The 16,295-nt window shown below is 45.5% G+C and overlaps 1 protein-coding gene across 1 annotated transcript in view; it reads left to right on the forward strand.

Moving 5' to 3' along the window:
- LOC125082359 (protein HIRA) overlaps positions 1 to 16,295 on the forward strand; it is an 86,483-nt gene that overhangs the window by 66,308 nt on the left and 3,880 nt on the right. The window contains 7 exon segments of the mRNA XM_047697887.1: positions 727 to 875; positions 2,068 to 2,229; positions 2,832 to 2,890; positions 3,293 to 3,398; positions 5,026 to 5,148; positions 5,641 to 5,804; positions 7,831 to 7,919. Coding sequence (XP_047553843.1) covers positions 727 to 875; positions 2,068 to 2,229; positions 2,832 to 2,890; positions 3,293 to 3,398; positions 5,026 to 5,148; positions 5,641 to 5,804; positions 7,831 to 7,919 — 852 coding nt within the window.

The following is a 16,295-nucleotide window of genomic DNA, read 5'->3' on the forward strand; positions in this document are numbered from 1 at the left end:
CCATTCATTCCATCTAGCACCTGACCTTAGACATGCCATAGGTTCATGCCTATTATTCCTCAGCTCAGGTGCATGTCCTCAGAACACATTCTAGGACCCCACATGGAGGTCACTTTCCACTGGTCACAACTGCCCCATGCATGCTGGTCTTCCTGGGACACCTGAGAGCTGATGTCAGCCCTTCTCACTACAGGTCTTCTGGGCCTAAGGATAGGGACCCACGTGGTTTGTTCCTGTTGCTGTTGTGCAGGGAGATAGGGCACACAAACCCCCTTCCAAACCCTAGCCACTGCCCTTCCAACCCCCATCCAGGGCCTTTACCACTGAGTGCTGCATGGGGATATTCTTGGTTTCCGGGGGTCTATAAACGGGCCTTTCTCCCAGTCACCCACTTTTGTGCCCACATGAGTACAAACTATTCAGCCGTTCTGCCTGGGTTTTCCTATAGGGGTATCTAGTCCATGAGCTCCTTGGGCATGAGAGATGAGACCAAGCAAGCTCCCAGCCGTCTCCCTGCCCTGGGGGCCACACATCCAAATATCTGGCCTTCTCGTCCCACCCTGTTACTGCACACACTGCCACCCTCCTGTTTACCAGCCCGTTCTCTCTGCCTCTCTGTCTTTCTCCTACTTTGGGCCCTCTGATGATCTCACCTGTCACATGACCCAAGTCTCAGTGGGCCCACCATCACCTGAAAAGACATTGTGTTTGCTTTCCTCCACCCAGGTGAGCTCCGATCCCTCCATGTACATTGAAGTGGAGAATGAAGTGACTGCCGTGGGGGGTGTGAAGCTAAGTCGTTTGAAGTGTAACCGGGAAGGGAAGGAGTGGGAGACAGTACTCACCAGCCGGATCCTCACCGCTGCCGGCAGCTGGTAAGGGCAAGGGTCTTCACCCAAACCAGCTTTTAATGTCAGACAAGCACCATGTGCTATGCTGTGTGGCCCTGTTACTGTCTGAGGCAGGAGGCATTGCCCTACATGCTAGCTTCCACAGAGGCCTGTGCCATGCCTTGCCCTAGGCTAAGCGTGTACATGTCTTCTCAGCCCCCACAAAACCTAATAAAGTCAGTATCATTATCACCATGTTATAGGTGGAGAAACGGTCTTTGAGGGTCAACCAAGGCAGGATTTCTACCCAGATGTTCTGATTCCCTTATCTGGCCATATTCCTAAAGTCTCAGGTTCCAGGCTGAGCTCTGCCTGGCTCCCTCTAACATGGGATGATTCTTTCTCTGGACCCCAGATTTTCTTCTAGAGAAGTCACGATGGATTTCTGATTATCCTGTGAGTCCGCAGCCCAGCCCTCTCCATATTCTGCACTTTGAGGGGAACCTTAACTCAGTGGTTAGTCCCCTAATGTCTTCCCATGGACTTCCAGGCCATGATGCCCTAACGCTGTTTCACATGTGCTTGATCTGGAAAGAGGACCAGCATTTTCCTCAGGTGCCTGTTGAGGTGTAGGGCCTCTAGTCAGGACCGTCTTTGACTCTTAAAAGGATTTTACAAAGATAATTGGCTTACATACAGTAACTTTAGGCCCTTAGTCAGTTATCATAAGGCTGCACGTACAGTGCTTTCAAAATGTCTGTGAGTACTTGACCTTCGATCTTAGGTCAGGTTCCCATGGACCCTGAGTGAGTGCATGGTGTTGCACTTAAAAGGAACCATAATTCTGTACCTCCTTTTCATTCTCTGCCAAGATAAGCAAACTGAGCTTCCTGATCCCAGGCACTCACAAAGGGCAAATGGGCCTGTGTCCTGGGCGTTGCTGTGGGCTCACCCTGGATTAGCATTAGTGTGAGCTCAGAAAAGCTCAAGCAGCCCCTGAAGGAAAGAGAACACATTCTTTTAATCAGATGTTCATCGAGACTAGGCTGCATCAGCCCTGCTGCCCCAGTCCTTGGACAAGGCCTCACCCACCTCTCCCTTTGCTGCACCTGCTCAGAGGAAGGCCGCAGCAGGCACGGGTCAAGCACAGACAGAGGGAAGGCTCTGCATTTCAGGGCTGCTGCCTCTGCCACAGCTCCCGATGATCATGACACCTGTCCCCTCTCTGCTTTTTCAGTGACGTGGTATGTGTCGCCTGTGAAAAGAGGATGCTGTCCGTGTTCTCTGCCTGTGGTCGCCGCCTCCTCCCTCCCATTCTCCTGCCGTCCCCAATCTCCACTTTGCACTGCACGGGCTCCTACGTCATGGCACTCACTGCTGCAGCCACGTTGTCTGTCTGGTGAGAGGCAGGCCCAAGGTGGGGTGGGCTCTAAGCAGGATGGGATGGGGCTGTGCAGGTCCCCTCTCACTGCAGGGTGGGGAAGGCAGCAAAGGTGGCTACTCAGCAGACATGTCTTGGGGCCCTGCTGGCCTGGGCATCTTAATGCCTGAGGAGCCCTGAACAGCCAGTCACACATTGCTTATGATAGCCACCCCGCACTGGGGGAGGGAGAGTGTGCAATGGAAGTGGCGCAGGCTGCCTGCCCCTGCTGCCATCGTTAGAGCATCCTGAAACCTCACGACAAATCACAATGCCTAATTGCATGTGCCAGCGTACAGAAAGGGGATCTCGGCTGCCAGAGCATGGCCACACTTCTCCCAAAGTTGGCATAGTGTTGGTGGCGGGCCCTACAGCTGTTTCCTAGGCCCTCTGCTATAGACTTGTGCAGAGGTAGTGTAGTGACACATGGGGAGTAGAAGCCACTTCCAGCACAAAGCCCCTCTCCTGGAAGCAAGGGCTGGGTATGTACCAGGGACCATGGAGTGGGGTCTGATCATTGGGGCACATTGTGATGCTTTTACCCCTGCTGCAGAGTAAGCTGTTCCTTGTCTCCCTCCTAGGGATGTTCACAGACAGGTGGTTGTGGTGAAAGAGGAATCTCTACACTCCATCTTGGCAGGTAACCTCAGCAGTGGACCGCCCCTTGTACATTGGAGTTGGGGGAGGGCTTGGCAGCTTGGGTTCCTGACATGGAAGCACCCTGTTCAGCCTAGATAGAGAGCCAAGCTCTGGGCCCAGCCTGAGGCATTTCGTGTTGTAGGGGATGTCAGTACGTTGTAGGGTGATGCATTCTCTCCAGGGACATATTTTAATGGGTCCCTGAGAGGTGATGAACAGCCTATGGATAGCAGAGAGACCCTCATGTGCAGAGTAGAGCAGTGACTGACTAGTTATGCGTAAGTGTTAAGACACCTGTTGCTAGGACTGTGGGAGCTGTGCTTTGCATTTCTCCTTAGGTGTGTATGCAGGCACCTGCTGATCAGAACACACCCAAGAACCCATTCTTGTGCTGTCTCCCCAGGAAGTGACATGACAGTGTCACAGATCTTGCTGACACAGCATGGAATCCCAGTGATGAATCTGTCTGATGGGAAGGCATACTGCTTTAATCCATCACTTTCTACATGGTAAGTAAGCCAGCTCCTGGCCCTACCCTTCTGGGAGAGTGTCCATCTGAGCTGGAACAAAAGCAATCAGGCCTGCCTGGCTCGGCTCCTGACAGTCAAGCCCTGGAGTGGGTGCCATGGTGGCAGCCCTGCTGGACTCTGTCAGCTAGAGAAGAGAGAGAGCTCAAACCTGCCAGTACAGGCCCCACTGTCCCTGTGGGCAGGGATGCTTTCCTTCTACATTGTTTCCTGAGGTCACTTTGTTTGGAACAGGCATTTGAAAATTCTTATGGTTGTCAGTACACATTTCCAGCCTTGCCTCCTTAGCCATTGTCAGCATAGGCGAGTTGGCTTCATAACAACTTCACCATCATTCCACACTTCTTGTAGCTTAGCAGGAGCTGAGTAGTACTTCTGGCTGACTTTGTGAATTAGTGAGGTTGCATAGTCACTCACTATATGTCATGGTCTGTGTCTTTCCTCAGCCCATTTTGGAGTTTGGAGGCCTTTTCTGTATTTGCAAAATCTTTATTCCCCCAAGATTTTAATCCAGATGTGTGAAGTGTGTACATTGTGTACCAGCCAATCAGGAATTCTTTTCTTCTGCCTGCACCTTTGGTCCATCACACCCAAACCAGCTGCCTTCCAGCCCTCTTCTATTAAGAGTTGCCAGGCACAAGTTTATCCTCCCACTGAGATTTCTTTCTTGAGTTTAAAAAAGAAGGGTGGGGGAATGGGGAGCCGCTGCCCCTGGCTGGTTCAGTCATTAAAGTAAGCAACTCTTGATCTTACAGTTTTAAGTTCGAGCCCTATGTTGGGTATAGAGATTACTTAAAAATAAAATCTTAAGGGGTGCCCAGGTGGCTTAGTCAGTTAAGTGGCTGCCTTCGGCTCAGGTCATCATCCTAGGGTCCTGGAATCGAGTCCCACATTGGGCTCCCTGCTCAGTGGAGAGCCTGCTTCTCCTTCTCCTCTGCCTGCCACTCTGCCTGCTTGAGTTCTCTCTCCGTCAATTAAATAAATTCTTTAAAAACAAAATTAAAATTAAAAAAAAATAAAATTTAATCTTTAAAAAAAAAAACCTCCCCATTCCCAGCTCTCCCAAGTTGCAAACTTGTGTATTTTATGTGATTACTATAATAGTGGAAACAGACTAGTTATTTAAGAAGGGAAACGTTGGCCCGGTATTTTACAAATTCACCCAACTATTTTTAAAGTGTGGCTGGAATGTTTTCAACAAAGATGTGAAAGGTCCCAAGAAGGTGAAAACTGTCTGCTTGGGATGCTAGAGAGGCCCAGGAAGGCTAGCACCTGGCATTCCTGGAGGCTTCCAAGGACCAGGCTGTATGGGCCCCCAGCAAGTGGGCATCCTGTGTACACTTCATACACAGGCTCCTGTCCTCAAGTTCTGAGACTATGGTGTTCAGGGGGTCCCAGCAAGAATCCTGTTGATGACCTTCACCGTCATTGATTTTGCCTCATGAAACCTGTCCCTGAGGGCCCTGTGGGGAGAATGCAGTGCTACTTGGCCTCTGCTGACACTCTGGCAGAGAGTCATGTGGTACCTGCTCCTTGGCGGCCTCACCCCCAGCCTTTCTGGTGGACCTCCTGGTTTTTCTGACCTCTGCTCCTGCTGTTGCCTCCCCAGGAACCTGGTTTCTGACAAGCAGGACTCCCTGGCCCAGTGTGCGGACTTCAGGAGCAGCCTGCCTCCCCAGGATGCCATGCTATGCTCCGGACCTTTAGCCATAGTCCAGGGCCGTGCCTCCACGTAGGTGACTCAAGTGTTGGGGGAGGTGGCTGGGTCATGCAAGCACAGTCCCACTCAGGCCTGCTCTCTGACTGCCCAGCCCTCTGCCTAACTGCTGCTTAGTACAAGTAGGCTCAAGGTGCCAAGGGTTGTGGGCCCACGTTGGGTAATATCTCAGGGTACTAGGTCACAATCCCTGTCACTTCAGGGCATAGATGGCAGTCTGAGGTGCTTTGAGTCATGGACACCGTGATGGGCAGTATTTGGGCTGGGGAGAAATGAGCTGCTGACCTGTCACCTCGGGCCTAGATAGAAAGGACAGGGTGGGATACACCTGGGGTGCTAGAGTGGGCAGGAGGCCTGTCACGGGACATGGGGACAGGTTAGCCAGCGTGGTGTCTGACACCTGCCCCTTTACTGGCTCCTCACTGGGGCCCAGGGGCTCGAGGTAGCAGCCTCCTGACCCATGCAGTACCCACTGCCTCATGATGCTTGCTCTGCCGGTCTCTGCAGTTCAGGAAGACAGGCAGCCCGGCTCTTCTCCGTGCCTCATGTAGTGCAGCAGGAGACCACCCTGGCCTACCTGGAGAATCAGGTTGCGGCGGCACTCACCCTGCAGTCCAGCCATGAGTACCGCCATTGGCTCCTCCTCTACGCTCGGTACCTTGTGAATGAAGGTGAGGTTTCTTGCGGCCCTTCCATCTTCCTGGGACTGACTCAATTTCTGTCCCAATATGACCCTCCTGAAAGCCTATGAATCAAGGCAAAGACGGCCCTCGCCCCATCTCTTAGCCTGAGCTATAATCAAGGCAGCTCAGCAAGCATCCAGCCCATTAGAGGCTCTGAGGCTCTGAATCAGGTAGGCCCTGAGGGCCGAAAGGTTTGGCTGTAGGAGGGGGTGGGGGCAGAGGATGCTCACATAGACATTCTCCAAAGGAGTAGATGAGATGCTCACCCTCCTGCCCTCCCTCACACCCTGCATCCTCAGTGGTCAGCCGCTTACACCAGGGAAGGGCATCTTCTGGCAGCATCCAGTGAGCCTGTATTTCTCTTCCCCCAAGCCCCTCCTGGCCTGGAAGGGCCAGCCCATCCAGCGCCTTCCCATGGCCTTCCAGCCCAGCTTTCCCTGCCAGCACTTCCCCTCCCCAGTATCTCCCCCACTACCTCCTCTTGCCCCTTTTGGCCAACAGAAAGCTAGGTTTGTTGAAAGAGGTGGCCATCTTGCTTTCAGGGCAACCTCCAATAAATAGCCTTTCATCTGTTTGTTAGGCATGTGTGGTGTTTTTCTTACCAGCCTTCCTCTTCCCTGAGCTTGGCCTCCAGGGTTGTGGCTTGGGAACCGGCCCTCCCAAAGCTCCCTGTGTTACCGCATAGCTCCAGGCCTGGTCACAGAGCAGCCTTCCCCACAGCCTCTCCTGGCCTTCCTGCTTTGCTTTTGACGACACCCTCCCTATTTTGTTTAAAATTTAGAGTACAGAAAAAGAGAAAAACATGCCGAACCCCTACAAATGTCACTCCTAGAACTCAGATATGCCACATTGCCTCTGATGACATGTATATATACACCTCTGATGACAACAGCCATGGCTGACCAACTCGAAGTCCCTCACCCCTCCCCAGCAGACTCCATACATGAGTTTAATTTTCCTCTTCCTGCCCAGTCTGTGTGGTTGCCCAGCCTGTGTGGTCACTGACTCTTCTAAATACTCAGTCTTCCCAAACCCATACCTTTGCTGGGATGCTCCTGTCACATCTGGGCTTCATACCCCATTCCACTGGGGAGACTGTTCCCCTGGCCTCTCTAATTTTCTTCATCCTGGGGACTGATCAGGACTCATCCTGATGCCCTGTACGAGGTCGCTGCCTCCTCGAGGGCCTGCACCAGTTGTGGGATCACTTCTACCACTTGCTTCTCTTTGTCCATCTTCCACACATCTGTTCCTACGTCCATACACAAGTCACCTCCACTCTATCTCTTGTTTCCTTGACCATAAAAGGACTCAAATTGTAAAGGAAGACCCCTCTCACTTCTAAAATTCCTCAGATTCCAGCATCACCCTCTTACTCTCTACCCTCATCTTTGGGTGATTTCATCATTCCCTGTGGCTTCAGCTGCCGCCAGTGCTGACAGGCCCCCAGATTCTGCCACCAGCACTTCTGGCACTCCACATACCTGTGCCATAACCCATGAGTTGACAGGCTTATGACTGCTTCTCCTGTCTTTTCCACTCTGTCACCACCTCCTCAGCCTAAATTCATACCCTTGCCATCTCTTACCTCCTAAAGGCTGCCTACTGACCCTGCTGATCTCTCACTACCAACATGTCTTCTCTGAAACAAATCTGACTAGCCCACTTCCACGATTCCTGCATTTTCCCATCACCTTGGGGAGTTTTTCCCAGAGCTGGCCACATTTATTTTTCCCATGGGCCCAGCACACAGAGGGGCTGCTCTTTATGCTGTCAAGGGAGTGGGTTCCTGAGTGAGAGTCTGTCATTATGAATCTCAGTGCCCCAAACTGAGAGACATGCAAGAGGCATTTTGCCCTAAGCAGGCAATAAAATAAACATTTGCTCAATCTGGTTTGGTATACACAACAACTTAGCATATTCTTGATTTTTTTATTTCTTTTTGTAATGTGTTCCTATTTCTGTTTTGTTTTGTTGTTTTGTTTTGTTTTGTTTTGTTTTTTTCCGTAATTAGGGTTTGAATACCGGCTCCGAGAAATATGCAAGGACTTACTGGGTCCGGTTCACTACTCCACTGGAAGCCAGTGGGAGTCAACGGTAGTGGTAGGTGCTGCTTTCGTTCTTGCCACAAGAATTCTGTCTTGAAAAGTGAAAGTGGAGATGAAAAATAAGCCAAAGTGCTTTGGAATTCTTCCCCATTAGACTTCTTGAGCACACTGCCACAGGCCCCAGGATCCGTGGGAGGGTGAAATGCCAGCACTGCACTGCCAGGCAGCAGCTGGGCCCTCGGCATCAGGGGCCCAGGGAGTGCTCAGCCACGCATGCACCTGAGGAGAGTTGCCTGCTGGGGTTACGGGTTTGTTTGGTAGAGGAGGTGAAAGATCCTTCCCTGCCTTCGTGGAGCTCCCAGTCTGATAGGAAGGCAGACAAAAGCAAGGAAGCAATTCAGTCAACAAGATAGTTTTAGACTATGGATTATACTATGCCCAGAAATAAGCAGAGCAATCAGACAAGGGTGCCTGGGAACGCGTGGCCAGGGAAGACATGAGAGGGGTCTTTTAGGATGAAACCCAGGGATGAGAATGCACCAGCTCTACCAGGACCTGGGAGTCTCCTGGTAGAGGTGATAGTGAATGCAAACATGGAGGCCACTGTGGCTGCAGCATAGTAGGCAAAGGACGGGGTGGTAGAAAATGAGGTAAGACAGAGGAGCAGGAAGATCAGTGAGATCTTATGAGGAGCTGGAGCTTTTGGAGGAGCTGGTGGCAAGAGATCGATTAGCAGGGGTGGTAATGCAAACTGACGTAGGAGAGCAATCAGAACTTGTTTTTGTAGCAGTCCTGGCAATAGACGAAGGTGACTTGGATCAGTGTGAGGGCGATGGAGAGGGGAAAGGAGACAGATTCAAGTTGTATTTTAGAGGCAGACCCAACAAGACTTGGTGGGTGGATGGGTAGAATAGATTAAGAGACAGAGAATAATGAACATGGATAGTCACCTCCAAATTTTTTGGCTTGCACATGTGCCTGCTAGTGCCTTGAAAGGACCAGGTTGGTGAGGGATTGGGGGTTGTGGATATAAGTTAGCTCCCCTGCTTCATGCAGTCACTGAGCAAATACTGATGGAGCACCTGCTCTGGCTCGGCATGGGACAGTGAGCAGTGAACAAAGCTCACGGCCCCCACCTTCCTAGGTCTCCATTCTTGTGCAGAGAGGTGGATTCTAAACAGCTGAGCAAGTACATGTATTGTGTTGGGTGGGGGTTGGTGCTGAGAACAAACATAAAGTGGCCAGGGGCATACTGGCAGGATGCTATTTATATTGAGTAGTCAAGGAAGTCTTAACTAACTGAGCAGAGACCAGAAAAGGTGAAGGGCAAAGCCCCACAGATGTTTGGGGGAAGAACATCCAGGCAGTGGGAACAGCAAGTCTAAAGGCCCAAGGTGGAAGGGCCTGCCGTGTGGAAGGAATAGCCAAGCAGAATGGCAGTGGGAGGATGAAACGGGTTGCAGTCAGAAAGGCTGGAGGTCAGACCTCACAAGCTCTACAGGCCTTGGTGTGTGATTGGCCTGTGTGTTTTATTTGATTTTTATTTTGTAGCAGTAGATCTTAATTTGGTTGGTTACTAGAATCCTAACTTCAAAGTCCAATTCCCCTTCCTTACCTCTTTGAAGGTATGGCACCACAGACTTTTAACATCCACTGTTGTTGCTAAAATCTCTGCTGCAAATCTGATTTCCATTGCTGTGTAAGTTCTTTTGGCTCTCCCTCTTGTTTTGAAGTTTCACAAACCTGAAAGTCTGTTTCTTTCATTCATTCTGTGGATCTGCCTTTGTTCTCTTCCTCAGTGATATCTTCCCTTCCATTTTCCACATCTTCAGAGAGATGTAATGTCCTCTCTTTTTAAAATCTTCTGTATCATTTTTTATGGTTGCAGTTCTCCCCCCATATTTTCAACTTAGTCTTTTATCTGCTTGAGCAGAGTAACCTTAGTTGTTTTAAAGTTGTATGTCTGATAGTTCTACTATTGGGAGCCCTCTTGGATCTGTTTCAATTGCCTATAAATGTCTCTGCCGGGTCTCATTTATATTATCTTGTTTCCTTACATGCCTGATTATTTCTATCCGCTGGACATGTTTGAAAAATTATTTGTAGAAATGGTTTGAGGCCTCAGGTGATGTTACCTTCTTTTACAGAGTGCTTTTATTTGCTGTTGCCAGTTCTTGAGGCACCCCAGCACTGCAGACTCCCCTCAGCCCACTTCTGGGATTGAGGTTTTCTAGGCTGTCTCATGATTCAAAGCCAGACGCTCATTTGTGCAGGGGCGGATTTATTTCTGGTTTACCTTTATTCTGGGTTACATCCCTTTGGGGTGTCAGCACAAAGAGGGATGACTTAACAGGAATCCCCACTTTTCATTTTGGCCCCTGCTTTTGTCTCCCTAGGCCCTCAAGTCTGACAGAAGCTCACTCAGCCTTTTTCTCATCAATAAACATTCCCAAGGCAAAGGCATCCCTCTCTGAATTTCTACCTTCCCCACATCCCAGGTCAACCTAGGTCATTAGCACATTAGCTCCCTGAGGTCCATTTCTATTTGTGTACCTTCGTCCCATGACCTCAACAGGAAGGGTGGTTCCAAATTACCAGTAATTCCCTAGCACACGTCAGCTCTGGGGTGACAGGATGTCTTCTTGGGTGGGAGATAGGTCAGCATGTGCCTGACCAACCTCTTCCCCAGCCAGGTTGTAGAGCCTCATTCTGTGATCCAGCTGCCACTCTGGGAGCATTAGCCCGAGACGTGAGCTAGAGTTCTACATAGCAGCTTTCTGTCTCAGATTGAAGGCAGGGGTGCTAGGCCAATAAGGTGCAGATGAAAGGAGGCACAGACAGGCCACCATTTATTAGCCATGTGCTCTTTTCTCCCTCTCCTTCCTGCCACTTATTCTTACCAGCTCTGAGCAGGACACCTCATTGGAGCTTTGCCCAAAAGAGCCTGGGGCTCCCTTTCCGTGTGGTCCCACCTGCTTTTCATCTTCTGTAAATTGCCTAACATAGCTAATCTGCTCATGGTCCCTGGTATCTATGACAAATGCTCTCAGCTGCAGGTAAGTGGTACTCCCAATAGTGACTGAAATATTGTTGTTTTCTGTCCTCCAAATAAGTCAGCCGGAGGGGGGAAACCAGTACCAACAGCATCTACCATTCTTACCAGAAAAAGAAAAGCTGGGGCACTTGGGTGGCTCAGTGGATTAAGCCTCTGCCTTCAGCTCAGGTCATGGTCTCAGGATCCTGGGATAGAGCCCCACATTGGGCTCTCTGCTCAGTGGGGAACCTGCTTCCCCCTCTCTCTCTGCCTGCTGCTCAGCCTACTTGTGATCTCTCTTTCCGCTGTTGCCACAGGCAGACAGAATATTCTGCTTTGTTTCTAGCAGTTTACTTCATCCCCTTTGATTTTTTAATTAAATGTTTGAGGTTTTTTTTTTAATTTTAAATTTTATTTTGTGGGCGCCTGGGTGGCTCAGTCATTAAGCATCTGCCTTCAGCTCAGGTCATGATCCTGGGGTCCTGGGATTAAGCCCCACCTCCCTGCTTCTCCCTCTCCCACTCCCCCTGCTTATGTTCCCTTTCTCACTGTGTCTCTCTCTCTGTCAAATAAATAAAATATTTTTAAATAAATAAATAAATAAATTTAATTTTGGATGGTAATATAGTCACATAGTTCAAAAACTAAAAGATATAATAGTTTTGAAGTAAGTTTGGGGGGGTTGTTTTTGGTTGTTTTTTGTTTTGGGTTTTTTTCTACTTACATTTATTTTATGCAGAATTTATTCCCAGACCGTTAAGTTTTTGTCTCTTCATTTTCTTGTGGATATCTTTTTCTTCTTTGCAAGTGCCTCTTCCGGTTTAGAAACCATCTGCTCTTTTTCATAAGGGTCATCTCTGTGGCAGGGAGAGCTCATGAACAGGTTAATCCAAACATGCATTCTGTAAATTCCCAACACGTCTCGGGGGGTTTGTTCACCTGGATATCCTCAATGACCAGAGAATCTACATCTAAACCTTTAAGTTCACTGTTAAGCATTTTTAAGCATGTGCAGTAAAAATTCAACACCCTTTTCAGGTCACTTACACTGTGTATACCCCCAGTGTTTGACCTGAGCACGCCTACCAACTCCACAATTACAGCAACAGAATGGCACACATTGCTTCTATATAGTGACATCCTTCAGATACGTGGTGGCTTCTCAGATATGCAAACTTTTGATGCATTCATAAAGTGAACGCAAAGCTTTCAACCTCTTGATCTGCATGCTTTTGTAGGGCTTTCTGGGTCAAGTGAATAGTGAACCATTTTCAGAGGTCACCTCGGGCCACTTATGGGAAGAGCAGAAATAAGTTTTGAAGTCAGAAACAGGCCTCCACCTTTCATCTTCTTTTTCAAGATTCTTGTGGCTCTTCAGGATCCCTTGAGATTCCATTTGAATTTTAGGATGAATTATTCTATTTCTGTAGAAAAACACCACTAGGATTTTGATAGGGAGTACATTAAATCTATAGATTGTTTTTGATGATACTGACATCTTAGCAATATTAAGTTTTCTAATCCATGAACAGGGGGTGTCTTTCCATTTAGTTGTGTCTTCTTTAATTTCTTTCAGCAACATTTTGTAGTTTTCAGTGTACTAGTCTTTCACCTCCTTGGTTAAGTTTTTTATTCCTAAGTATTTTATTCTTCAGGAGCTATTGTAAATGGAACTGTTTTCTTAGTTTTCTTTTCAGAATGTTTGTTGTTGGTATATAAAAATGCAGCTGATTTTGGTGTCCTGATTTCCTATTCTGCAAATTTGCTGAATTCACTTGTTCTAACAAGTTTTTTGTAGAGTCTTTAGGGTTTTCTACATATAAAATGATGTCTACAAACAAAAAAATTTACTTCTTCCTTTCCAATATTGATGCCTTTTATTTTTTTCTTGCCTCATTGCTCTGGCTAGAACTTCCAGTACTAAGGTGAGTAGAAGTGTGAAAAGCTGGCATCCTCACCTTTCTCCTGACCTTAGAGCAAAAGCTTTCGGTTTTTTTAACATTGAGTGTGATGTTTTCTTATATGGTCTGTATTATATTGAGGTAGTTGACTTCTATTACTAGTTTGCTGGGTGTTTTTGTAATGAAGAGTGTTGAACTTGATCAAAAAAATTTTTTTGCATCAATTGAAGATTATTATTAATTCTTCTTTAATATTTGGTGAAATACACCAGTGAAGCCATTTGGTAAGTCATGGGCTCTTTTTTTTTAGGAAGTTGGTGATTACTGATGCAGTCTCCTTACTAGTTATAGATCCATTAAGATTTTGTATTTCTTCATGATTCAGTCTTAGTAGGCTATGTGTCTCTAGGATTTTGTCCATTTTATCTAGATTGTCTAATTTGTTGGTGAACAATTATAGTATCCCCATATTTATAATTTTACTTTTGTGACATCAGTTATAATGTCCCTCATTTCTGATTGCATTCCAGTCTTCGCTCTGTTTTTCTTAGTCCACCTAGTTAAGAGTTTATCAGTTTGGATGATCCTTTCAAGTAGTAGCACATTTTGGTTTCATTTATTTTCTCAATCTTTCTATTCTCCATTTTATTTTCTCTGAAATAATGATTTTCTTGCATCTGTTTGATTTGGGTTTAGCTTTTATTTTCTAGTTTCAAAGGATGGAAAGCTATGGTATTTATTTGAGGTCTTTCTTTGTAGATTCTTACAGCTATAAATTTCTAACAATTGCTTTTACTGGATCCTATATTTCTTCGTATGTTGTTTTCATTTTCAATTGTCTCAGGATATTCTCTAATTTCCCTTGAGATTTCTTCTTGAATCATTGCTTAACAATGTGTTATTTCGGGGTGCCTGGGTGGCTCAGTGGGTTAAGCCTCTGCCTTCAGCTCAGGTCATGATCTCAGGGTCCTGGGACTGAGCCCCACATCAGGGCTTTCTGCTCAGCAGGGGGCCTGCTTCCCCCACCCCCTGCCTGCCTTTCTGCCAACTTGTGATCTTTCTCTCTCTCTGTCAAATAAATAAATAAAATCTTTAAAAAAAAAAAAAAGGCAATGTGTTGTTTCATTTCCACATATGTGTGGATTGTCCAGTTTTCTTTTAGCTTTTAATTTCTGGTTTCATCCCATTGTGATTGGAAAAGATAGTTTTATGATATCGGTCTTTTTAAACCTATTGAGATTTGTTTTGTGACCTACTGTGTGGTCTCTCCTAAAGAGTGTTTAATGTGCACTTGAGAAAAGTGGATTCTGCTGTTGTTGAGTGGAATGTCCTATATATGTACATAAGGTACAGTTGGTCTGTATTGTTTTTCAGGACTTCTGGTTCCTTATTGATCTTCTCTCTGGTTGTTCAATATCCCATTATCAAAAATGGGATATTGAAGTCTACTACAATTATTATAGAATTATTTTTCCTTTCGACTCAATGTTTTCTTCATATATTTAGGAGCTCTGATGTTTGGTGCATATGTTTATAATTGTTACATCATCTTTGGTGAATTGACCCCTTCATCATTATACAGTGTCCTTCTTTGTCTCTTGTAACAGTTTTTGAAATAACATCTATTTCGTATGATACAAGTATAGCCAACTTTTCTATGTTTTGGTTACTATTTCCATGGACTATCTTTTTTATCCTTTATATTCAACCTGTATGTGTTCTGAGCTCTGAAGTGAGTTCCTTGTAGGTAGCATATAGTTTGATTCTGGTTTTTTACCCGTTTTTTTTTTTTTTTTTAATTGAGGAGTTTAATACATTTACATTTGAAGTAATTATTGCCAGGGGTACCTGGTGGCTCAGTCGGTTAAGCATCCAACTCTTGATTTTGGCTCAGGTCATGATCTGAGTTGGGAGATTGAGTCCCATGTCAGGCTCCACACCAAGCATGTAGCCTGCTTAAAATTCTCTTTCTGTCCCTCTCCTTTTGCTTTTCCTCTCTCTCTCTCAATAATAATAATAATAATAATTACTGGCAAAAAATAATAATTACTGACAGATACTTAATATTGCCATTTTGTTATTTATTTTCTGTATGTTTTATAGTTTTTGTTCCTCATTTCCTCCTTTACTATTTTACTTTGCATTTTAGTTGATTTTTTTAGTGACCATGTTTTTATTCTCTTCTTTTCCTTTTATGTATGTTCTATAGATATTTTCTTTTTAGTAACTATAGGGATAACAAAAACAATCTATTTTAAACTAATAACAATTTAATTTCAATTGTATACAGAAACATTGCCCACTCCCTTACAGTTCCACTCCACCCACTTTGTTATTGAAGTCACAAATTATATCTTTATATATTCTATAGCCTTTAACATAGGCTTATAGTTTCTTATGCTTTTGTCTTTTAAATCTTATAGAATAAAAAAAATGGAATTACCAAATAAAATTACAAAATATGGATTATCTTATTTGTCCTTACTTTTACTTTTACTAGAGAACTTTCTGTTTTATTGTCTAGCATCCTTTCATTTCAACTTGGACTCCGTTTAGCATTTCTTGTAGGGTAGATCTAATAGTAACGAATTCCATCAGTTTTCATTTATCTGGAAATGTGTTTGTTTTCCCCTTATTTTTCAAGAGTAGTTTCACTGACTATGGTATTCTCAGATGTCAGTTTTTCTTTTAGCACCTTAAATATGTCATCCCACTGCCCTCTGGCCTTCAGTGTTCCTGCTGAGAAATAAGCTTATTGAGTATGCTTTTTACACAATGAGTCAAGTATCTGCTTTCTAGATTGTCTCTTTATCTTTGATGTTCCATAGTTCAAGTAAAATCTGTCATGGTATTCGTTCCTTTGGGGTTTTCCTACATGGAGTATTTGTTGAGCTTGGATTTGTAAATCCATGTTTTTCCTCAACCCTGGGAACTTTTCAGCCATTATTTCTCCAAATAAGCTCTTTTCTCCTTTCTATTATTCTTTTGGGACATAATGCATATATTACATAATGCATATATTGGTCTGCTTGATGGTGTCCTATAAGTCCCTTAGACTATTTTCATTTTTCTTCATTTTCAAGTTCATTGATTCTTTGTCTGTTCATGTCTACTGTTGAACCACTTGAGTGAATTTTTCTATTTAGTTACTATGTTTTTAAGTTCTAGAATTTTGGTTTGGTTCTTTTTTATAATTTCTACCTCTTTGTTGATACTCTCATTCTATTCACATACCATTTTCCTGTTATGTCCATCTGTTCATGTTCTCTTTGAGAATATTTAAGACAATTGTTTTAATGTCTTTGTCACATAAGTTCTAGGCCTATGTTTCTTTAGGGTCAGTTTTCTGGATGTTTATTTTGTGATTTTGAATGGGCCAATACCATAGCCAGCCATTTCCATGTTTCTCTGTTTCTTTGTATGCCCCATGGTCTTTTGTTGAATATTGGGCATTTGAAAAAATGGCCACCTTTCCCAGTCTTGGCAGACTGGATTC

This window comes from Lutra lutra, chromosome 12, assembly GCF_902655055.1.
Source record: "Lutra lutra chromosome 12, mLutLut1.2, whole genome shotgun sequence".
NCBI classification, from domain to species: domain Eukaryota; kingdom Metazoa; phylum Chordata; class Mammalia; order Carnivora; family Mustelidae; genus Lutra; species Lutra lutra.